Source organism: Chiloscyllium plagiosum, unplaced genomic scaffold, assembly GCF_037043375.1.
Source record: "Chiloscyllium plagiosum isolate Xiang-an unplaced genomic scaffold, Cpla_swu_hap1 HiC_scaffold_6, whole genome shotgun sequence".
Lineage (NCBI taxonomy): Eukaryota > Metazoa > Chordata > Chondrichthyes > Orectolobiformes > Hemiscylliidae > Chiloscyllium > Chiloscyllium plagiosum.
Window position 1 is genome coordinate 51,982,580 of NW_028270144.1, and position 17,878 is coordinate 52,000,457.

The 17,878-nt window shown below is 41.1% G+C and overlaps 1 protein-coding gene across 7 annotated transcripts in view; it reads right to left on the reverse strand.

Annotated features, from left to right (window-relative positions):
* Positions 1–17,878, reverse strand: part of maml2 (mastermind like transcriptional coactivator 2) — a 434,176-nt gene that overhangs the window by 15,044 nt on the left and 401,254 nt on the right. For 6 of the 7 annotated variants that reach the window (XM_087988004.1, XM_043691468.2, XM_087988002.1 and 3 more), the window contains 2 exons: positions 11,281–11,487; positions 5,809–5,920 (listed from right to left, as the gene is read on the reverse strand). In XM_087988004.1, coding sequence (XP_087844130.1) covers positions 5,809–5,920; positions 11,281–11,487 — 319 coding nt within the window. The remainder of the gene's footprint in view (positions 1–5,808; positions 5,921–11,280; positions 11,488–17,878) is intronic. The other variant, XM_043691467.2, reaches the window with a different exon arrangement.

Genomic DNA, 17,878 nt, shown 5'->3' on the forward strand with positions numbered 1-17,878 from the left:
TTCACAAATTCACTTTCTGAGATAGTGAGAATTTATGTGGAAGAGCAGAGATTAAGACTGCGAGATTAGCAGCAGAAATAGCAGATGATTATGAGGAGGCTCATAAATCAAAGTTTGGCTTCTGTCATAACTTTCAATCTGTCAGAGCTAGAAACTGGGGAAAAGAAAAATCGTCAGGTGGCAAGCAAAAGGAGATTTCACTAAAGATAATAAAGATAGCTTACCACAAGGTAAAGTGGAAACACAAGAGGGGGGATGAGAGTAAAACAGCTTAGATGTTTCACTGTAATAAAGTTGGCCATGTGAAGACACAGTGTTGATGGTGTGACAATACTATGAGTTTAAGAGGTGTATTTTGTTTTTCTTAATGAATAAAAGTTGTGACAGAGGTGCTGGCCTGGCTGCTCTAAGCCAATAAAGAAAACAGCAAGGGAGGCCTTGGGTGTTTGTAAAAACGTTTGAACAATAGAAGTAGCTTGAATGGGTGGGGCCAAGCTCCCACAGAACCAGGAGTTCTGGTTTCAATCTTTTAGTAGAAGTTTCTGGGGTCTTGACGCTGGATTGGAAGCTGCAGTGTATCTCTCCCTGCCAATGTGTTTATGGGATGTTACTATATTGGAATAGTTATCTTTTAATCGTTAAATAATTCTTCTGTTAAGTTTTCAAAAGAGTTAAGTTAGTCAAATTTTTTCTTTCTTTTATTGTATTTTTAACTAAGGGTAGTTCTGCTATAATGCATGTTTCATTAATGCAAATTTGCTGTAATGCAATTGACGAATTGGAGACACTGTTTCTCAAGTGAAAAGTTTTAAAACTTGAGTTGGCTATAAGACAATTACATCACCAACACTTTAAGCACTGTTTCTAAATGTGGGGTTGCACAAAAATGCAACCATCACGTTATAGAAGAACTACCCGTTTAGTGCATGAATAAAGTGTGTTTTGTGTCAAGGCAGGTAGTTTGACCAATCAAATAGCATCCAGTCCAGAAGACAGATTAGCTGGTACATATCTCTAATATAAGAAAAAGTTAGGGTATAGGCTTTCTTCTTCATATATTTTGAAGGGGTTTGGTCCATAACATTTAGATTAGATTAGATAACTTACATTGTGGAAACAGGCCCTTTGGCCCAACAAGTCCACACCGACCCACAACCCACCTAAACCCATTCTCCTACATTTACCCCTTCTACTAACACTACAGGCAATTCAGCACGGCCAATTCACCTAACCTGCACCCGGAGGAAACCCATGCAGACACAGGGAGAAGTGCAAACTCCACACAGTCTGTTGCCTGAGGCGGGAATTGAACCCGAGTCTCTGGCGCTGTGAGGCAGCAGTGCTAACCACTGTGCCACCGTGCCACCCATATGCCACCGTGCTGCTCAGTGTTCCATCTCATAAGACGATGGTTTGTACTGCAATGGCTGTATCCTTGCTGGAGAAAGTGAGGTCTGCAGATGCTGGAGATCAGAGCTGAAAATGTGTTGCTGGAAAAGCGCAGCAGGTCAGGCAGCATCCAGGGAACAGGAGAATCGACGTTTCGGGCATAAGCCCTTCTTCAGGAATCCTTGCTGGGCATGTTTTCAGCAGAGATGTCACTTAAAGTAGGTCAAATGGTGAATGTAGCACTGTCCCAACAATCCCAGAGATTGCCCTTGAAATATTCTTGCTAGATGTTGTGAAATTGACTGCTTGTGTGCTATATTTAAACAAATAATTAAAGGTTCATAGCTATATTAACAAGCTTATTGACCTGAATAATATTTTGCCCACACCAATCAGATTGGCTAAGGAGAGTTACAGAGGGAGGTTGCAAAGCGGTAAGTGGCTTTGAGTCAACTTTCCTTCCACTGAGTGGGTGAACCCCAGACAATCTGACCATGGGTGTTAAACATCAACTGGTAAGTCTTAGAAGCTAAACTTTGGCAAGACAGTTTTCCGCCACATTTGCTGGAGATGGAGAGGTGCCAAATTCACTGATCACCAGACCTCTGTGACTTCTTCTTGGCGAGCTGAGTTTTCCATTTCTGTTCATCTCTTCCAATTCCCATCCAAACAATTACCGTCTGTAGCCCTGGTTATCAGTGACTGTCAGTTGTCAGTGTCAAGGTCCAGAATCTTATAATGCTTGTAGGTGTCTTTGTGGTGGAGGTATGGATGCCCAGCAGGTCATGACACAATGGTTAGTGCAATATTTCAGGCTATATATATTCAGTTTGGACATAAAAAGCTACAGCTATTGCAATGCATGTGCTGATTTCACTATAAAATGGCAGACTGCTGATGATTGTGAGGCCATCAATAATCTGCAGTGTCACATTGTGAATGTTGATAGATGGTAGAATAGCAACATCCTACATCATAGTTAGAATGTTATGGGGATGTGATCAATGTGAGATAGGTTGAGATTCATGGTAGAATTGGATAAGAAGTCCACTGAGTCTGATCTTGAGATCAGGAGCATATTGCTTTTTCTTTTGTTTTTGACAAGTAGCAGAGCAAGATGGCATGGGCATAAATTAATTCTGAAATATCTGCTGAATGGTGAGTTGTTCTTATGTGGGAAGGTGCAGCTGGAATTGCACATGGCAGATGCCAAATGAATAAGTAGGTTGTTAATGACGCAAGTTTCGTAAGCTATGGTGAGGAAACTTGCTAGGTCTCATGGTGAAAATCCTCTAAAAAGCTCGATGCAACTTGGACTTAGTCAGAAAATGTAAGATTCAGCTCCATGACATTTATCTTCTTGAAACGAATAGTCAAATGAAACTGTTTACACATGTTGAACATTCAACTGTACAGCACAGGAACAGGCCCTTTGGCCCACAATGTTGTACTGAACATGATGCCAAATTAAACTAATCTGTTCTGCCTACCCTTGGTCCATATTCCTCCAATCCTTGCATATTCTTGTACTTATCTAAATGCCCCTATTGTATCCACTACCACCACCAGCCCTGGCAGCATGTTCCACACTCCTACCACTTTCTGTGTAAAAAACTTGCCCTTCACATCACCTTTGAACTTTCCCCCTCACATCTGAAATGCACATCCCCAAGTATTAGACATTTTAACTCTGAGAGAAAGATTCTGACCGGTAACCTTATCTATGCATCTCATAATTTTATAGACTTATATTAAGTCTCCCCTCAGCCTCTGCCACTTCAGAGTAAAAACCTAAGTTTCTCTAGCCTCTCCTTATAGTTCATACTCTTCAATCCACATAGCATTCGGTAATCCTCTTCTGCACCTTCTCCAAAGCATCCACAAACTTCCTGGAATGTGGCAACCAGAACTGAATTTAGTACTCAAAGTGTGGCTTAACCAATGTCTTATAAAGCTGCAACATGACATCCTGACTCTTGTACTCAGTTCCCTGACCTATGATGCCAAGCATGCCATACGCCTTCTTTACCACCCTATGTACTTGTGCGGCCACTTTCAGGGAGCTATGGACATCTATGCTGTTCAGGGTCCTGCCACGACTGTATATTTTTTCTGAAAATTTGATCTCCAAAAGTGTGGCACCTCACACTTACCTAAATTAAATGCCTATCTGCCCAGTGAGGGACAAAGTTTCCTGTGGCTCCCACAGATTCTACATCAGTTTCTCCCACTCATCCAGTATGTTCACCATCAGCTGCTTGAACTTGGCATCCTCGGCGCCATTCTGAGAGCCCTTCTGGGTGCAACTAATCCTTTGGAAATCTTCTACACTATCCACATTTTCACTGATCTCTGTTTTGTCTGCAAAAGTACTAACCTGTACATCTACATTTTCATCCTACATATATCTCAAACAGCAGAGGTTCCAGTACAGATCGCTATGGAACACCACTAGTCACGGACCTCCAACCAGAAAAACAATGTTCCACCATTACCTTCTGCTTTCTATGAGCATAACAATTCTGAATCCAACTCTTCAAATCACTATGGATCCCAGTCATCTTAAGCATCTGGATGAGCCTACCATGAGGGACCTTGTTAAAAACGTGACTAAAACCCTTGTGGACAACATCCACTGCTCTACTCTCATTTATCACCTTTTTATCCTCCTCAAAAAATTCAATCAGGTTGACAAGACATGACCTGCCCTGCACAAAGCTATGCTGACTGTCCCTAATTAGGGCATGCTTTTCCAAATGCAAATAAATCCTATCCCTGAAAATTCTCTCCTATAGCTTCCCAATCACTGATATGAGACTTACCAATCTCATGCCTGGATTATCTCTATTTCTTATCTTGAACAGAGGAACAACGTTAGCTACTCACCTCTCCTCCGGGACATTTCCAGTGGCTAGCAAGGATACAAAGATCTTGGTCAAGGCCCCCGCAACCTCCGCTCATGCTTCTCTCAATAGCTTGGTGTAGATATCATCAAACCCTGGGGACCTATCCATCTTAATGCTTTTCACAATACCTAACACCACTTCTTTCTTGATCTCAAAATGCCCTAGCTTATTAGTATGGTCCACACTAATCTCACTATCATCCAGATCCTTTTCCTGGGTGAATATTGATGCAAAGTACTCATTTATGAGCTCACCCACTTCCTCTGCCTCCAAGTACAAGTTCACTCCTTTATCTTTGAGTGATCTTACCTTCTTCTTCGTCATCCTCTTGTTTTTAATGTATATATAAAATGCCTTAGGATTGTCTTTAACCTGACTTGCCAAGGTCATTTCATGGCCTGTATTTGCTCTCCTAACCTCCTCCTTGAGTTTTTACCTAATTACTTTATATTCCTCATGAGTCCTGTCTGATTTTAGCTTCCTAAACCTTACGTACACTCCTCTTTTCCTTTTGACAAAGTCACATTCTCCCTTGTTATTCAAGAGTCCCTTACCCTGCCATCAATATCCCTCCTCCTTACCAGAACATGACAGTCCGGAACTCTGATTTGAAGGTCTTTAAAAAATTCCCACATGTCAAATGTGGACTTGCCTGATAAAGGCTTCACCCATTTAACATTTCCTAGTTCCTACTGAATACTGCCACACATGAAAGAATTACAGCATTTGTATCTGAGGTGTTCTGTGGCATGGAATATTAGTGCAGCATCTTCAGCGTTGAACAATTCTTTGTTGAAGATGTGATGTTCCCTTGTCTTGGGCTTTCTCCAACAGCCTCAATAAAAAGGTCTTTTAGAGTCATAGAATTTGTCAACATAGAAACAGATCCTTTGGCTCAGTATAGACATGTGGTCCTGGCATTTTAAGTACTCACCCAGATGCTTCTTGAATGTTGCAAGAGTAGCTGTGTCCATGTTTCATATTTCTACCGCCCTCTGGGTGGAAGGCATTTTTCTCAGATCTCCTCTTGTATATCTTGATGAGATCAATGATTACTATGTATTGTTATCCATATTCATAGCCGTTCCTCTTGCAGTTACCATACTGAGGTTGGTTTGCTCAGTTGGCATGATGGCTGGTTTGCAATGCAGAATGATGCCAACAGTGTGGGTTAAATTCCCACACTAGCTGAGATTACCATGATGGACCCTCCTCAAACTCTCACCTTGCAGATTCTTAGGTTAAAAATGAATAATCATCTCTCTAATGAGAAAGTTGCCCTAAAGTATGCCAAGACAATGGCAACTTTACCTTTTCACCCTACCAGAATGAGATGACCATGACAATTGTAAATATTCCTGTACCTAAACAATTTATATTCTTCAATAGCTATTAGAATCCATGCTATTCAGAAAAAAAAGCAATTAACACAAAATACATTTATATTTTGTAACATTATTATTGCAATGTATAGAAAACAAAGTTCAAGGTGCAATATTACATTTTTCATTACCTGGAAACTGATTTGGCTGTGGAATTCCAACTAGATTTCGTCTTTGTTCTTTATAATCTGGAGGTGGCCTAGTCAAATGCCTGCTAAGTTGATCCTGTGTGTTCATTTTCTCCTAAAAAGTAAGTCAATTATTGTTCAATCAGTAATTCAAAAGTAACACCTTAGAAAACAAGTCTTTCCTTTTCCTTCTTCCCTATTTCATATAATCTCAGTGGCCACACAGCGTGACAGGTGAAATGGAAATGTTAGACGTGTCCTTGACATAAACTTCACCAATGATGCTGACTACTTATTTGCTAATTTGTGTCAGAGCCCCAGCCATGCAGACTGGAGGCCCGATAGAGTGGAGACTCAACCCACTGGAGCACTATTAGATTACTTTACAGTGTGGAAACAGGCCCTTCGGCCCAACAATTCCACACCGACCCGCCGAAGCGTAACCCACCCATACCCCTACATTTACCCCTTACCTAACACTACGGGCAATTTAGCATGGCCAATTCACCTGACCTGCACATCTTTGGACTGTGGGAGGAAACCGGAGCACCCGGAGGAAACCCACGCAGACATGGGGAGAACGTGCAAACTCCACACAGTCAGTCACCTGAGGCGGGAATTGAACCCGGATCTCTGGCGCTGCGAGGCAGCAGTGCTAACCACTGTGCCACCGTGCCGCCCATAAAGGGACTATGTAGGGACGCAACTCATTACCACTTAACACATCCACACAGCTGAATGTCAAGATTCCACAGGCAGGATTTGAATCAAGAGGTGGAGGTCTCATGTTTTGAATTTAAGGCCCTTATGGAATGGTGGTACGGGGTGGGATCCCTTACCTTGGCTCTGAGTATTTTTGAATGGGGCATCCTCATGTGAACCTGCAAGCAATGTTGAATACCAATGGTGGGAGAGCCGAATTAATTGCCCACTTGTGGATTTTAATTGATGGGGACACAGGAAGGCTCATAAATGAGGTAAAACCTGAAAGACCATGGTATACTCACCTTCACCTCCCTGCCTCTGAACCTGCCTCAATAATTCTAGCCACCATATGGGGAATTCTATATGAGAAGCTATGTTCTGACACGTGCACTGAAACATTTAATATCAGATATTAGATGCTCTGATGTGAAAGGTATGCATGTAACAGGAGAAACTTCCCTCTTATGGGGTTTCATCAATGCATCTTGGCTCTGTTTTGACATTGCTTGAATGTCATCACAGCGCAGATGTACACTAATGAGCATATATTAGGGTGCATTAGGCAAAACAAATTCAGTGTTTCTGGGGCCTTAAAGGCAACTGTTAAGGTCGCTTTCAAAAGGCCTGCCCTACCTTCCCATAAGAAATCTCAAATTCAGCAGCAGAGCAGAGATTCTATGATGAAATCATCGTCGTCCTATGTTGGGAATACAACGAGAAGGACTCTGTGGTTTCCAAAAGGGCAAAACATAGGCAAGACCAAAGAGTATTGTAGGAAACCGCAGAAAACATCCAGCATAGAAGGGAGACTAATCAGCCACATTGTGCTTGTGCCACCCTGAAAGATACGTTTTAATCTAATCCAAATTTCCAGAACCAAATGGGTTATGACATTTCATATGGATATCCAAATATGTCAAAGGTTTTTAAATCAATCACCCTTTCAAACTGTGATTTGCAGAGCATCAATGTTCTCTGGATGAAAAATACATCAACTCCTCTCTAACCTCTCTGCTAATTACTTTCAGTCTATGCTTTCTGGTTATTGACTCCCCTACTTAGGGGCATAGATCCTTCTTATCTAAGCCTCTCACACAGCTTGATCAAATCTATCCTGAACCTCCTGCATTCAGAAATAAACAACCCCAGCCTGTCCAATCTTTCCTTAAGGCTGAAATCTACAGTCCTGGCATAGGAGAAATAGACCAATTCTGCCAGTGATGTATACTGCACACAGCTGCAGTGACAGAAAATGCGTTTTAACATCACCAGATGTAACAAGACAGGTCAATGATTATTTTTGGTTCTGAATAGGTCAAATTGTTCCATCACACATTCTGCATTATATGCTACAGTTCCTGAAATCACTCTATTTCCCAATTTCTTGTTCAAGATTTTCTTCCTCTGTAACAATAAGTGACAAAGTCTCCACCAGAAATCTAACTCTTTGAAAAGTGGGCCATTTGGATTGAACAGTATTTCAACTGAGAACTGAATGGAAGTGGAAAAGCAGGCGGACACACCCAAGCAAACAGGTTTGACCTAAACACCCCTCCAGGCATTCCATTGGAAGAACTGCTGCACAATGTCTAGAAACAGTTCACCATCAGACATATTTAAAAAAGCAGTTCAAAAGTTACATAGAACATAGAAAATAAATTGTTTTTTGGAACTGGTAAATTCCAGTTATTTAGAATTACAATCAGCCACATTGTGCTTGTGCCTGCCTGAAAAAATGCTTTTCAATCTAATCCAAATTTCTAGAGCTTGGTCCATAACCAAGCAGGTTATGGCATTTCATATGGATATCTAAATACATTTTAAATATGTTGAAATCACCCTTTCAAACAGTATTTGCAGAGCATCAATGTTCTCTGGATGAAAAACACATCAACTCCTCTCTCATCTCTTTGCTAATTACTTGCAATCTATGCTTTCTGGTTATTGACTCACCTACTTAGGGGCATAAATTCTTCTTATCTAAGTTACAATTATCTCAATTCTTTCTAATCGACACTTTATACATTTTGCAAGATTCCCTCAAGCTTGAAGAGTTGTTCAGATGCTGTCTACGTGGATTTTCGCAAGACTTTTGACAAGGTACTGCATGGTAGGTTGTTCATTAAGTTTAAATCTCATGGATATGCAGCTATCCCTTTTCACTGAAGGAATGAGTTGGTGGAGGGATATTGGTTAGGTCGGCAGGAGAGGAAGAAACGGAAACCGTGGAGGTCTTTGCTATGGCAGTTAGATGTGTTCAGGGACTGGATGTCCATGGTGAAGATGAGGCACTGGGGCCAGGGAAATAAAAGTCATGGAGGAGGTAGAATGCATGGGTGGTGTTCTGAATGTTTGTGGGGAGTTCCTTGACTAAGGGGGACTGGAAGGTGTCAAGATATGAGGAGATAAGTTTGGTAGGGCAGGAGCAGGCAGAAACGATGGGTCGACCAGGGCAGTCAGGTTTGTGAATTTTGGGTTAGAGATAGAAACAGACTTGGCGGGGTTCCAGGACTATGAGATTGGAGGCTGTGGATGAGAAATCCCCTAAAGTGATGAGGTTGTGGATGATCTGGAGATGATGGTCTGGTGATGAGAGGTGAGGTCATTGTCGAGGGGTTAGTAGGAGGAGATGTCCGTGAGTTGGTGCCTGGCTTCAGTGGTGTAAGTGGACTTCCAAGAATGTAATTACCATCAATCACTCGACACAACTGCAGATCAGATTGCACAGTGAAAAGGAAGGGCAACAAGTGGTTAGATTCTCTTTCCCAGACTAACCAATACTTCCACACGACTCTTCCGCACACTCTCCCCATACTTCATGAATGTGTAATGAAAAAGAAGGCTGGGCTAGGCATACCACAGGAGCAATGTGACAAGCCACAGTCAGTGCTGACAGAATTCCCAGTACTATTATCAGAGACTGTACCAAAGATTCAGTGTGCCCTTCCAATGAAAGTCAGCTTAGAAAAAGCACATATTAAGTGGCACCTTGGAAAAGTGACTGAAGGGAAGCACCTGATCTCGATCATGTTCATAATCTGGTGCTAGTCATAAAAGAATTAAATTAAATGAACAGGATAAAATATCAGGAGGGGCTATGAGGTAAACAATATCTTAAAGGCTGGCATTCAATTGGAAGAATTTCCAGACTTTTGGGCTGAGAAGATTAAAGGCAGGGCTGGCAGAGGTGAAATTAAGCAAGTGTGCGATGAACAGCAATCAGATTCGGAGGAATACAAAAGCTGGACACGATTTCTAACACTTTGTAGGAGACATACAGTAATTAGCAAGAAGTACTTTTCCTCATTCACTCAGGAGACATTGGTTTTGGCTGACATTTATTACCCAATCCAGTTGTCCAATTACTAAGGCATAAAAGGCTTTGATTCCAAAAATCAAACACAGAACCTATTTCATAAATAACCACCCACAGTTCCTAAAGAAAGTTCCTAAAGAAAGGTCAATTCATGAAGCTGTGGCATCAGGGTTATGTAGTAATACTCTACCTATGATCTGCAGCAAATATTACTGGTGGGGATCAGGATGCAGTCCTGGATGACATATTCAGTGCCATTTTCATGTAATTTAAATGCATAAAAGATTTCATGTCACCACTTTGAAAAAGACAGGGGAGGTATTCCTAATATTCTGGCCATTATTGATGCTTCGTCAATCACACATCATAAAGATTACCTGATCATTACCACATTGCTGTCTGTGGGAGCGAGTTATTTACATCTTTGAATGTTACTGGCTGAAAATATTTTTGGTGGTCCAAGGTCAGAAAAGGGACCACATAAATGGAATTCTTCTCCTTTTTAATCTGCACTTTTCCAGATTCCTGCGCTGTCCTGTGGGTTTAATGTGATGTGAGGGCAATTTCTTATAAGACGGAACATGATATACTATCAGATAAGAGAGTTCGGTCTCTGCAGCACACACTCGCTGTTCATTTCCGACATCAGAGGCAGACATGTATGCAACATATTGAGTTCAGGATTTTCAAAACTAATAACTTTGTCCAGCTACCTGAAATGTTAAAATGGTAAAATGAGCCAATGACTTATTGTCTTTTTTGTTTTATTGTCTCGTAAGAAGCCTTTAGTAAAGATATGCACCCAAAGGATAAAAAACATTAGAAACAAGCACCCTTGCACTCCACGTAATATGTGGCTTAATCTATGTACATTTGTACAATGGGGAAAATGTGCTCGATTGGAAACTCACTCATTATGGTTGCTGCTGTTCTTAAAATAGACTGGAGACCTGTAATGCGCATCACCAAAAGGATACAAAAACATCTCTGTAAATCAGCCATGATGTGAGGCCTGAGGGCAGTTCATGGGACTACCCATGTTTGTCCATAGTGGCTTTCCAGCCTCTCAATTTTCTGCTAATTTCTGTCTAATGCAGAAAATGGGAAAGGAGCCAGAGCAGGTTGCACTTAAGAGTGATTGCCTGATCCTCATTCTGGAACAGTACGATAATTCACCCCATCTTATTACTAATGTCCAGATCTCACTATTGAATTAAAATCATGGTCATTAATGGCAGTTCCTTTAGGCAAAACAGGTTTAAGTGCAGCACAGGTTAGGGAAACATTGTACACTTGCTTTCTCAATACTGAACTGGATGTCCAAGGAAACAGTTTGAAAATGAATGGGAGATAGAGTTCTAAGTGGTTTGGACATTGTACTCTGTGATTTGCTGTTAAAAAAAGTAAAACCTATTTTCTTAATTTTTAGCACAATGATGAGGAAAATAATGTACCGGATCTGCAAGGATTTGTTGACGAAGAAGCAGCTGTTTCTGATGCTCCAACAGCTGTCGCTGCATGACCTGTTTCTTCTCAATCAACTGATGCTTTATTGTTGCTTGTTGTGAATTGTTAATGTAGCTGTTGCCAGGTTTTGGGTTTGGACAGGTATTCAAAATTTGGCTTGGACCTGGACCTGGTCCAACCAGAGAATTCTGATCCTGAGAAAGGAAAGAAAATATATTTCTTGTGCTAAATTTTAAGTTTAGCTTTGTAGAGGGAAAATGTAATATACAGAATATCTTGAAAATCATTAACCATAGTTAATTCAGTATCATATTACATGCATTTGTTTTATTCTTTGACATCATTGTAAGCTTATTTTCACAGAAGTTTAAGCTTTTTTTTGTATTAACAATTACAATTCACATAGAAGCCAAGTCAACTCTTTAATTATCTTCATATTGTGCTCTGTAGCCACCAATGGTGACAGCTGAAGTCAAGGTGTGTGATGGATTCCTGCATATAAACCTGTGTCAGATGACTCTGTGGAATTGAAAGGTTTCCATAACTACTGAATTGTTATGTGATAGATTTTAAATAAATTTTAGTTAGACTTGAACTGTTATTAGAAACAAAACTGCTGCATAATATTTTAAAAAGTATTGTTATATGAAGCAAAATAAAAATTAAGATCAATTTCAAAATTATTGATAATTGTAAAATTAATAAACATAATGAACAATCAAACTCTTGTCAGAATGTAGACCTGAAGGGACATTTATGCACATGTCCAACCAGCATTCTAACTTAAACAGAAAGTTCTCAATTCTTTGAAATTTGTTCTTTCATAGAAGTTGGTTATTGATGGCAGGATCAAAATTTGTTGTCTATTCCAAATTGCTTTTGAAAATTTCAGGCTTTTGTTAAGAGTGAGCCATATTGCTATGGTTCTGGATCACATGTAAGACATGTGGTTGGCAGGATAGCAGACCTTAAAGGATATTGGTGAACCAGATCAGTTCTTAAAACAATCAATCAATCAACAATTGTCATTGTCAACTACTTTCATATTCCAGAATTATTGAGGGAATTTAAACTTCATTCGATGCCATGGTGAGATTTGAACCCCTGTCCTAACAGTATGATCCTTTGCCTCCAGATCATCAGTCCAAAGACATTACTACTACAGCACCATTTTCCAGTAAGCTGCTAACGTCACTCTTACAAACAAAAATCAATGCTCTTGTAAAGTAAAAGATACACATCACGGATGGATAAGAAGCAGATTCATAAACTATAATTCTCCACATGGCATGATATAACTCTTGGTTGAATTTTCTTGAGGGCAGATAATGAATGCAAATATTCTGTCTAACTTTTATGCTTGGAGATGGCAGTTTTGAGGGCACATTTTAATGATCACAGCAGAGGTGACGAATGGATGCATCTTGAATGAGTGATAACAATTCTGACATCAGTGCTTCAATCAGGATCAGCCTTATGCTCCCTGCCATCTCAATGTCGGAAATATATTTGGATAGAAAATAATGGCTGGAATGGCAAGCAATCCACTGTGGAGCGGCACGGTGGCTTAGTGATTAGCACTGCTGCCTCACAGCGGCAGGAATCCAGGTTTGATTCCAGCCTTGGGCGATTGTCTGTGTGGAGTTTGTACATTCTCCCCATGTCTGCATGGATTTCCTCCCACAGTCCAAAGATGTGCAGGCTAGTTGAATTGGCCATTCTAAATTGCCCATAGTGTTAGGTGCATTTGTCAGAGGGAAATGGATCTGGGTGGATTACTCCTTGGAAGGTCGGTGTGGAATTGTTTTGTCAAAGGGTCTGTTTCCACATTAGATTAGATTACTTACAGTGTGGAAACAGGCCCTCCGGCCCAACAAGTCCACACCGACCCGCCGAAGCGCAACCCACACTGTAGGGAATCTAATCTAAAATAGAAGGCAAAAGAATGTAAAAATAGGGGAACTGTCTCTTATCTCTACCTCAGGTCACACTGCTGGAAATCATGCATACTTATTTTTATATTTATATTCATGCAAATATTCTGTCTAACTTTCATGCTTGGAGGTGCTTTTCAATGATCACAGCAGAGGTGATGAATGGTTGCATCTTGAATGAATGACAACAATTTTGACATCAGTGCTTCAACTTTGCCAAGTCTCAGTCTACCTTATAAATCAACAACGACGAAAACATATTTATGGAAGTTCAATAAATAATTTTCCTGTGGTGTTGCCTATGGATAAAAATGAATAAGGCAATAAATAAGGATGTAAGTGAAATTGTGCCCCTCACATAATGTACTTATATAGTGTAATTACCTGTATTATGAGCTATTCACCCATCTGTTAAATATTGGTTAGGCCACAGTTGGAATATTGTGTGCAATTCTGGTCTCCTTCCTATCGGAAAGATGTTGCAAAACGTGAAAGGGTTCAGAAAAGATTTACCAGGATGTTGCCAGGGTTGGAGGATTTGAGCTATAGGGCTGAACAGGCTGGGGCTGTTTTCGCTGGAGCGTCGGAGGTTGAGGGGTGACCTTAAGAGGTTTACAAAATCATGAGAGGCATTGATAGAATAAATAGACAAAGTCTTTTCCCTACGGTTGGGGAGTCCAGAACGAGAGGGCATAGGTTTAGGGTGAGAGGGGAAAGATGTAAAAGAGACCCAAGGGGCAACTACTTCACCCAGAGGGTGGTATGTGTATGGAATGAGCTGCCAGAGGAAGTGGTGGAGGCTGGTACAATTGCAACATATAAAAGGCATTTGGATGGGTCTATGAATAGGAAGGGTTTAGAGGCATATGGGCCGGGTGCTAGTGGATGAGACTAGATTGTGTTGGGATATCTGATCGGCATGGACGGTTGGACCATAGTGTCTGTTTCCATGTTGTACATCTCTATGACTCTATGACTCTAACTACTGATTTTAGATTTCTTTCAGATGTTGTGAAACATGTTTCGGGTCTCTTGCATATCCTAATGAGAAATAATACTCCCTTGATATGTTTGATGATGCCTCCTCCATGCTGCTGCATAGCAGTATGGTCCTGCAACAACTTGAAAATTCCCATCTCCCCATGTACCCTGTCAAATCCCCTAACATTCTTATTTGTTTCAGTAAGGTCTCCTCTATTCTATATCCTAAGGTCCCCTTTCATTCTTCTAAACTCCAATGAATACAAGTGCAACTAGCACATCATCTCCTCAAAAAAAAATCACATCATACTCAGAATCAACAAAGTGAAACTCATGAGGGTCCATGAAGATTGGAATGAAAACTAGAAGGTGCTATAGAGAATGGTTGGGGGCATTAGGTATCATGGAGGATATGAGGAGCTATGGGAGATAAGGTGGCATTGGTTGATATGGATAGTACAAAGGGAATGTGTAGAGAGTGAGGAGTTGTGAAAACATTTCTTTTGTTTTGTTGTCCTTTGAAAGAGGATAATGTTCTGAATCACTGTATCACACCCGGCAGCCCTGTGGCTGCCTCCAAAACCCTTTCAGGTCTGCCAGTCTGACTCCCCATTACAACCCCAGAAAATCTAATAGATCTATCAGCCTCCTTGCACACAATCCAAATAGCTACTTCCAGGAGTGACGCTCTACACATGACTGCTGTTTGGAATATTTACCCTCCAAAGCACACCTAGATCAACATGCTTTTAAAATCAATATTACAGGTAAGTTTCAATGATTTTCACTTGTCTCTTTTTAAAGAAGCCCTTACAATACATCCTTTTTTTCTTTAAATTCCTAACTAGAAACCTCCACAGGACCGGTATCCCATCACCAAGTCACCCTTTATTTATACGTGCACAGTATGTGACACTGATCCAGTTCCCTCAGAGCCGGTTCTCAGAGTGAACAGAACCTCTGACACTCTGGTTTATGTCTGTCAACCAGGGCTCCCTGATTGGACAAGGTTAAAAGACTCAGTCAGGGAACTCACATTCTATGCAGTCCACCTGGCTGACCTGTTTACAATAATGACATACCCCCCCCCCCCACCCTCAGTCCAGGGATGTCGGATTGCTCTGTTTCTCGTAACCTCTCCTGGGGCGTTTTTGGGCTAGGTCCAGTTCCTCCAACTCAGCTTCAGAAATAGGTGGCATGTACAACAGTGTTGCCTGCGTGTTGTGCTTGGAATGTCTCAGTAGAAATTCATTCTCCTCTTCGGGTTGTCAAATGATCAAGGCTTCGACATCCACCATGACACTCTCAGATTCTAAGGTTTCTTCGATGCTAGGTGGGCGGTTGAACCCAAGGTTCTGACAGCCTTTCTGTCGGAGCTGCAGGGGTGGGTATGTTTTGCTCCTGCCCTATTTGCGAGTTTACAGCTTTCATGTGGTGCATGTGTCTGTTCAGGACCATGTCACTTACCTGAACTTTGTACGTCATCGGACCCGACCATAGTTCGAGCTGTGAAGTTATTAATGGAATCTTATCACACTAACGAATACTGCCAAATCTTCTTTCTCTATCTGAATATATTTGCGCTCTGTATTGGCCAAAGCCCAGGAAGCATATGCTATTGGGCATTCCCTTCCAATGGGTCATCTGTCAGCCAACACTATCTCAATACTGTACAGGGAGGCATCGCATGTCAGGACCAGATCTCGCTTGGAATCATAGTGTACCAGCACCTCAGATGATGAAACCTGATTCTTCACTTCCCTAAAGGCTATCTTGGCTATGAGATTTTTTCCAAGGCTGACACATTTTCAGTACTAGATGTAAGGGTGCCAGGTTGCAGGCCAGATTATGAATACGTTTTCAGTAATAATTCACCAATCCAAGGTAAGACTTCAGCTCTGGTACAGATGTAGGAGCTGGTGCACCTTTGACCACCCTTACTTTATCTTCTGATGGGTGTAATCCCTTCTTGCTTACTCTGTAGCCCAAGAAGGTCACTGGGGTGCCTGGAACACACATTATTCCCTGCTAAGAAGAAAAGCCTAAGGACTATGCCCAACTTCTCTAAGTGCTCATTATCAGTCTATTTTTAACACGCCATCTGTATCAATGGTGAATTGGGGTAGATCTTGTAAAACGTTCTCCATCATCTGCTGCAAAATGGCACAAACTGATGATACCCCAAATGAGAGTTTCATATATTGGCACAAAAACCCTTATGGGAATTAATTGTAGCATACTTCTGGGAATTCTCATCTAATCACATTTGCAGGTATGCATGGTTTGTGTCCAGCTTCGTGAAGGACAGCCCCCCCACCCACGCTGCCAGGTTTGGGTACATGTCGTCTATGCGAGGGATTGGGTATTTATCCAGTTGTGGAAAGTATTTTACCATTTGCTTAATATCCTCACAAAGGTGAACTGATTGGTCAGGCTTCACAAGCTGTTCAACCAGTCTGCCCATTCTGCAAACTGTATTGGTTTGATGATTCCTTCACTTTCCAGCCTCTTGATTTATGTGCAAATGTAGAAGCACAAGGAAAATGGCAATGGGTGGGCCTTGCAGAATCACAGAATTTCTTCCTGGTCAACATGTAAGGTGTCCCCTTGGCTCCTTTGATCATCCTTAGATCTTCCTGAAAAGCATTCGGGCATTTAATTCAAACTTCACTCAGGCAACCATTTTCTTATCCAAAAATATTGAGCCAATCAGGGTGAATATTTCTCAATGAACATTGCCCCCTCAGGCTTGGGCCTGAGCCTTTCACTACAATCAGTGATGACTGAACCAGCTGCCTCTCATTCATGACCAAAACCAAACTTGTACACTTAACCTGTAAATGTTCCTGATAAAGTTCTCAGTTTAGCTAAGGTCTTGCACAAAATTATGGGTTGGAGTCTAGAGTGAATTTGTTAAAGACTGGTTCTGCAATCACTGATACAACCTAGCTGGTATCAATCTCTGTTAGAACCGTGTATAACCATTTAACCAGATGTTTATTTTTGGTTCTGATTTAGATGTTGCTAAGCAATGTAATTGTTCCAAGGCAGATGTAGGTGGGCTGTCCAGGGTGTGTACTCTCTATGAGTTCTCTTACTCAATTCAGGTCTAGTTGGGCTCGTTTGGTTCTTGAGTCCACATACAGGGAGCAACTACAATGGCTTGCCTGAAGAAGATCCTGAAGAAAATGTTTACTGTTTGGCCGAGGCTTGGTTTTGTTTTGTGGTTTTGCTGTGGGCTGATCTACAATCCCTCTGTTCAGGATATGTCCTGTATGAGGCTATGCAATTGCCTTTTCTCATATTGTTTTCCCCAAGCACAGTCAGCCTATCAAAGGTGTCTACTTTGTGATGATGTTGTCACTTTAGAGGGCTTATTTGTCCTGGGTTCTTTGGAAGAGAGGTTGTAAAGTGTTACAACATGGTGGTGAACTCTTCTGTTAATCAAAACAAACACCCAGAAAAGCTCACCTCTCCTCATAATTTGTTAAAGTATGTGTGGCAGAGAACTCCCACATTCCTCTATTTAAAGAAAAAATATCAATCAATTCATTAACTCTAAAAGTGAACATTAAACAACAACTATTTATAACTCTAAGCCCCCTTTCTCTTAACTGCTTGTTATCTGTCTCCAACTCTGTAACAATATACTGTTCCAATAACCACCCAT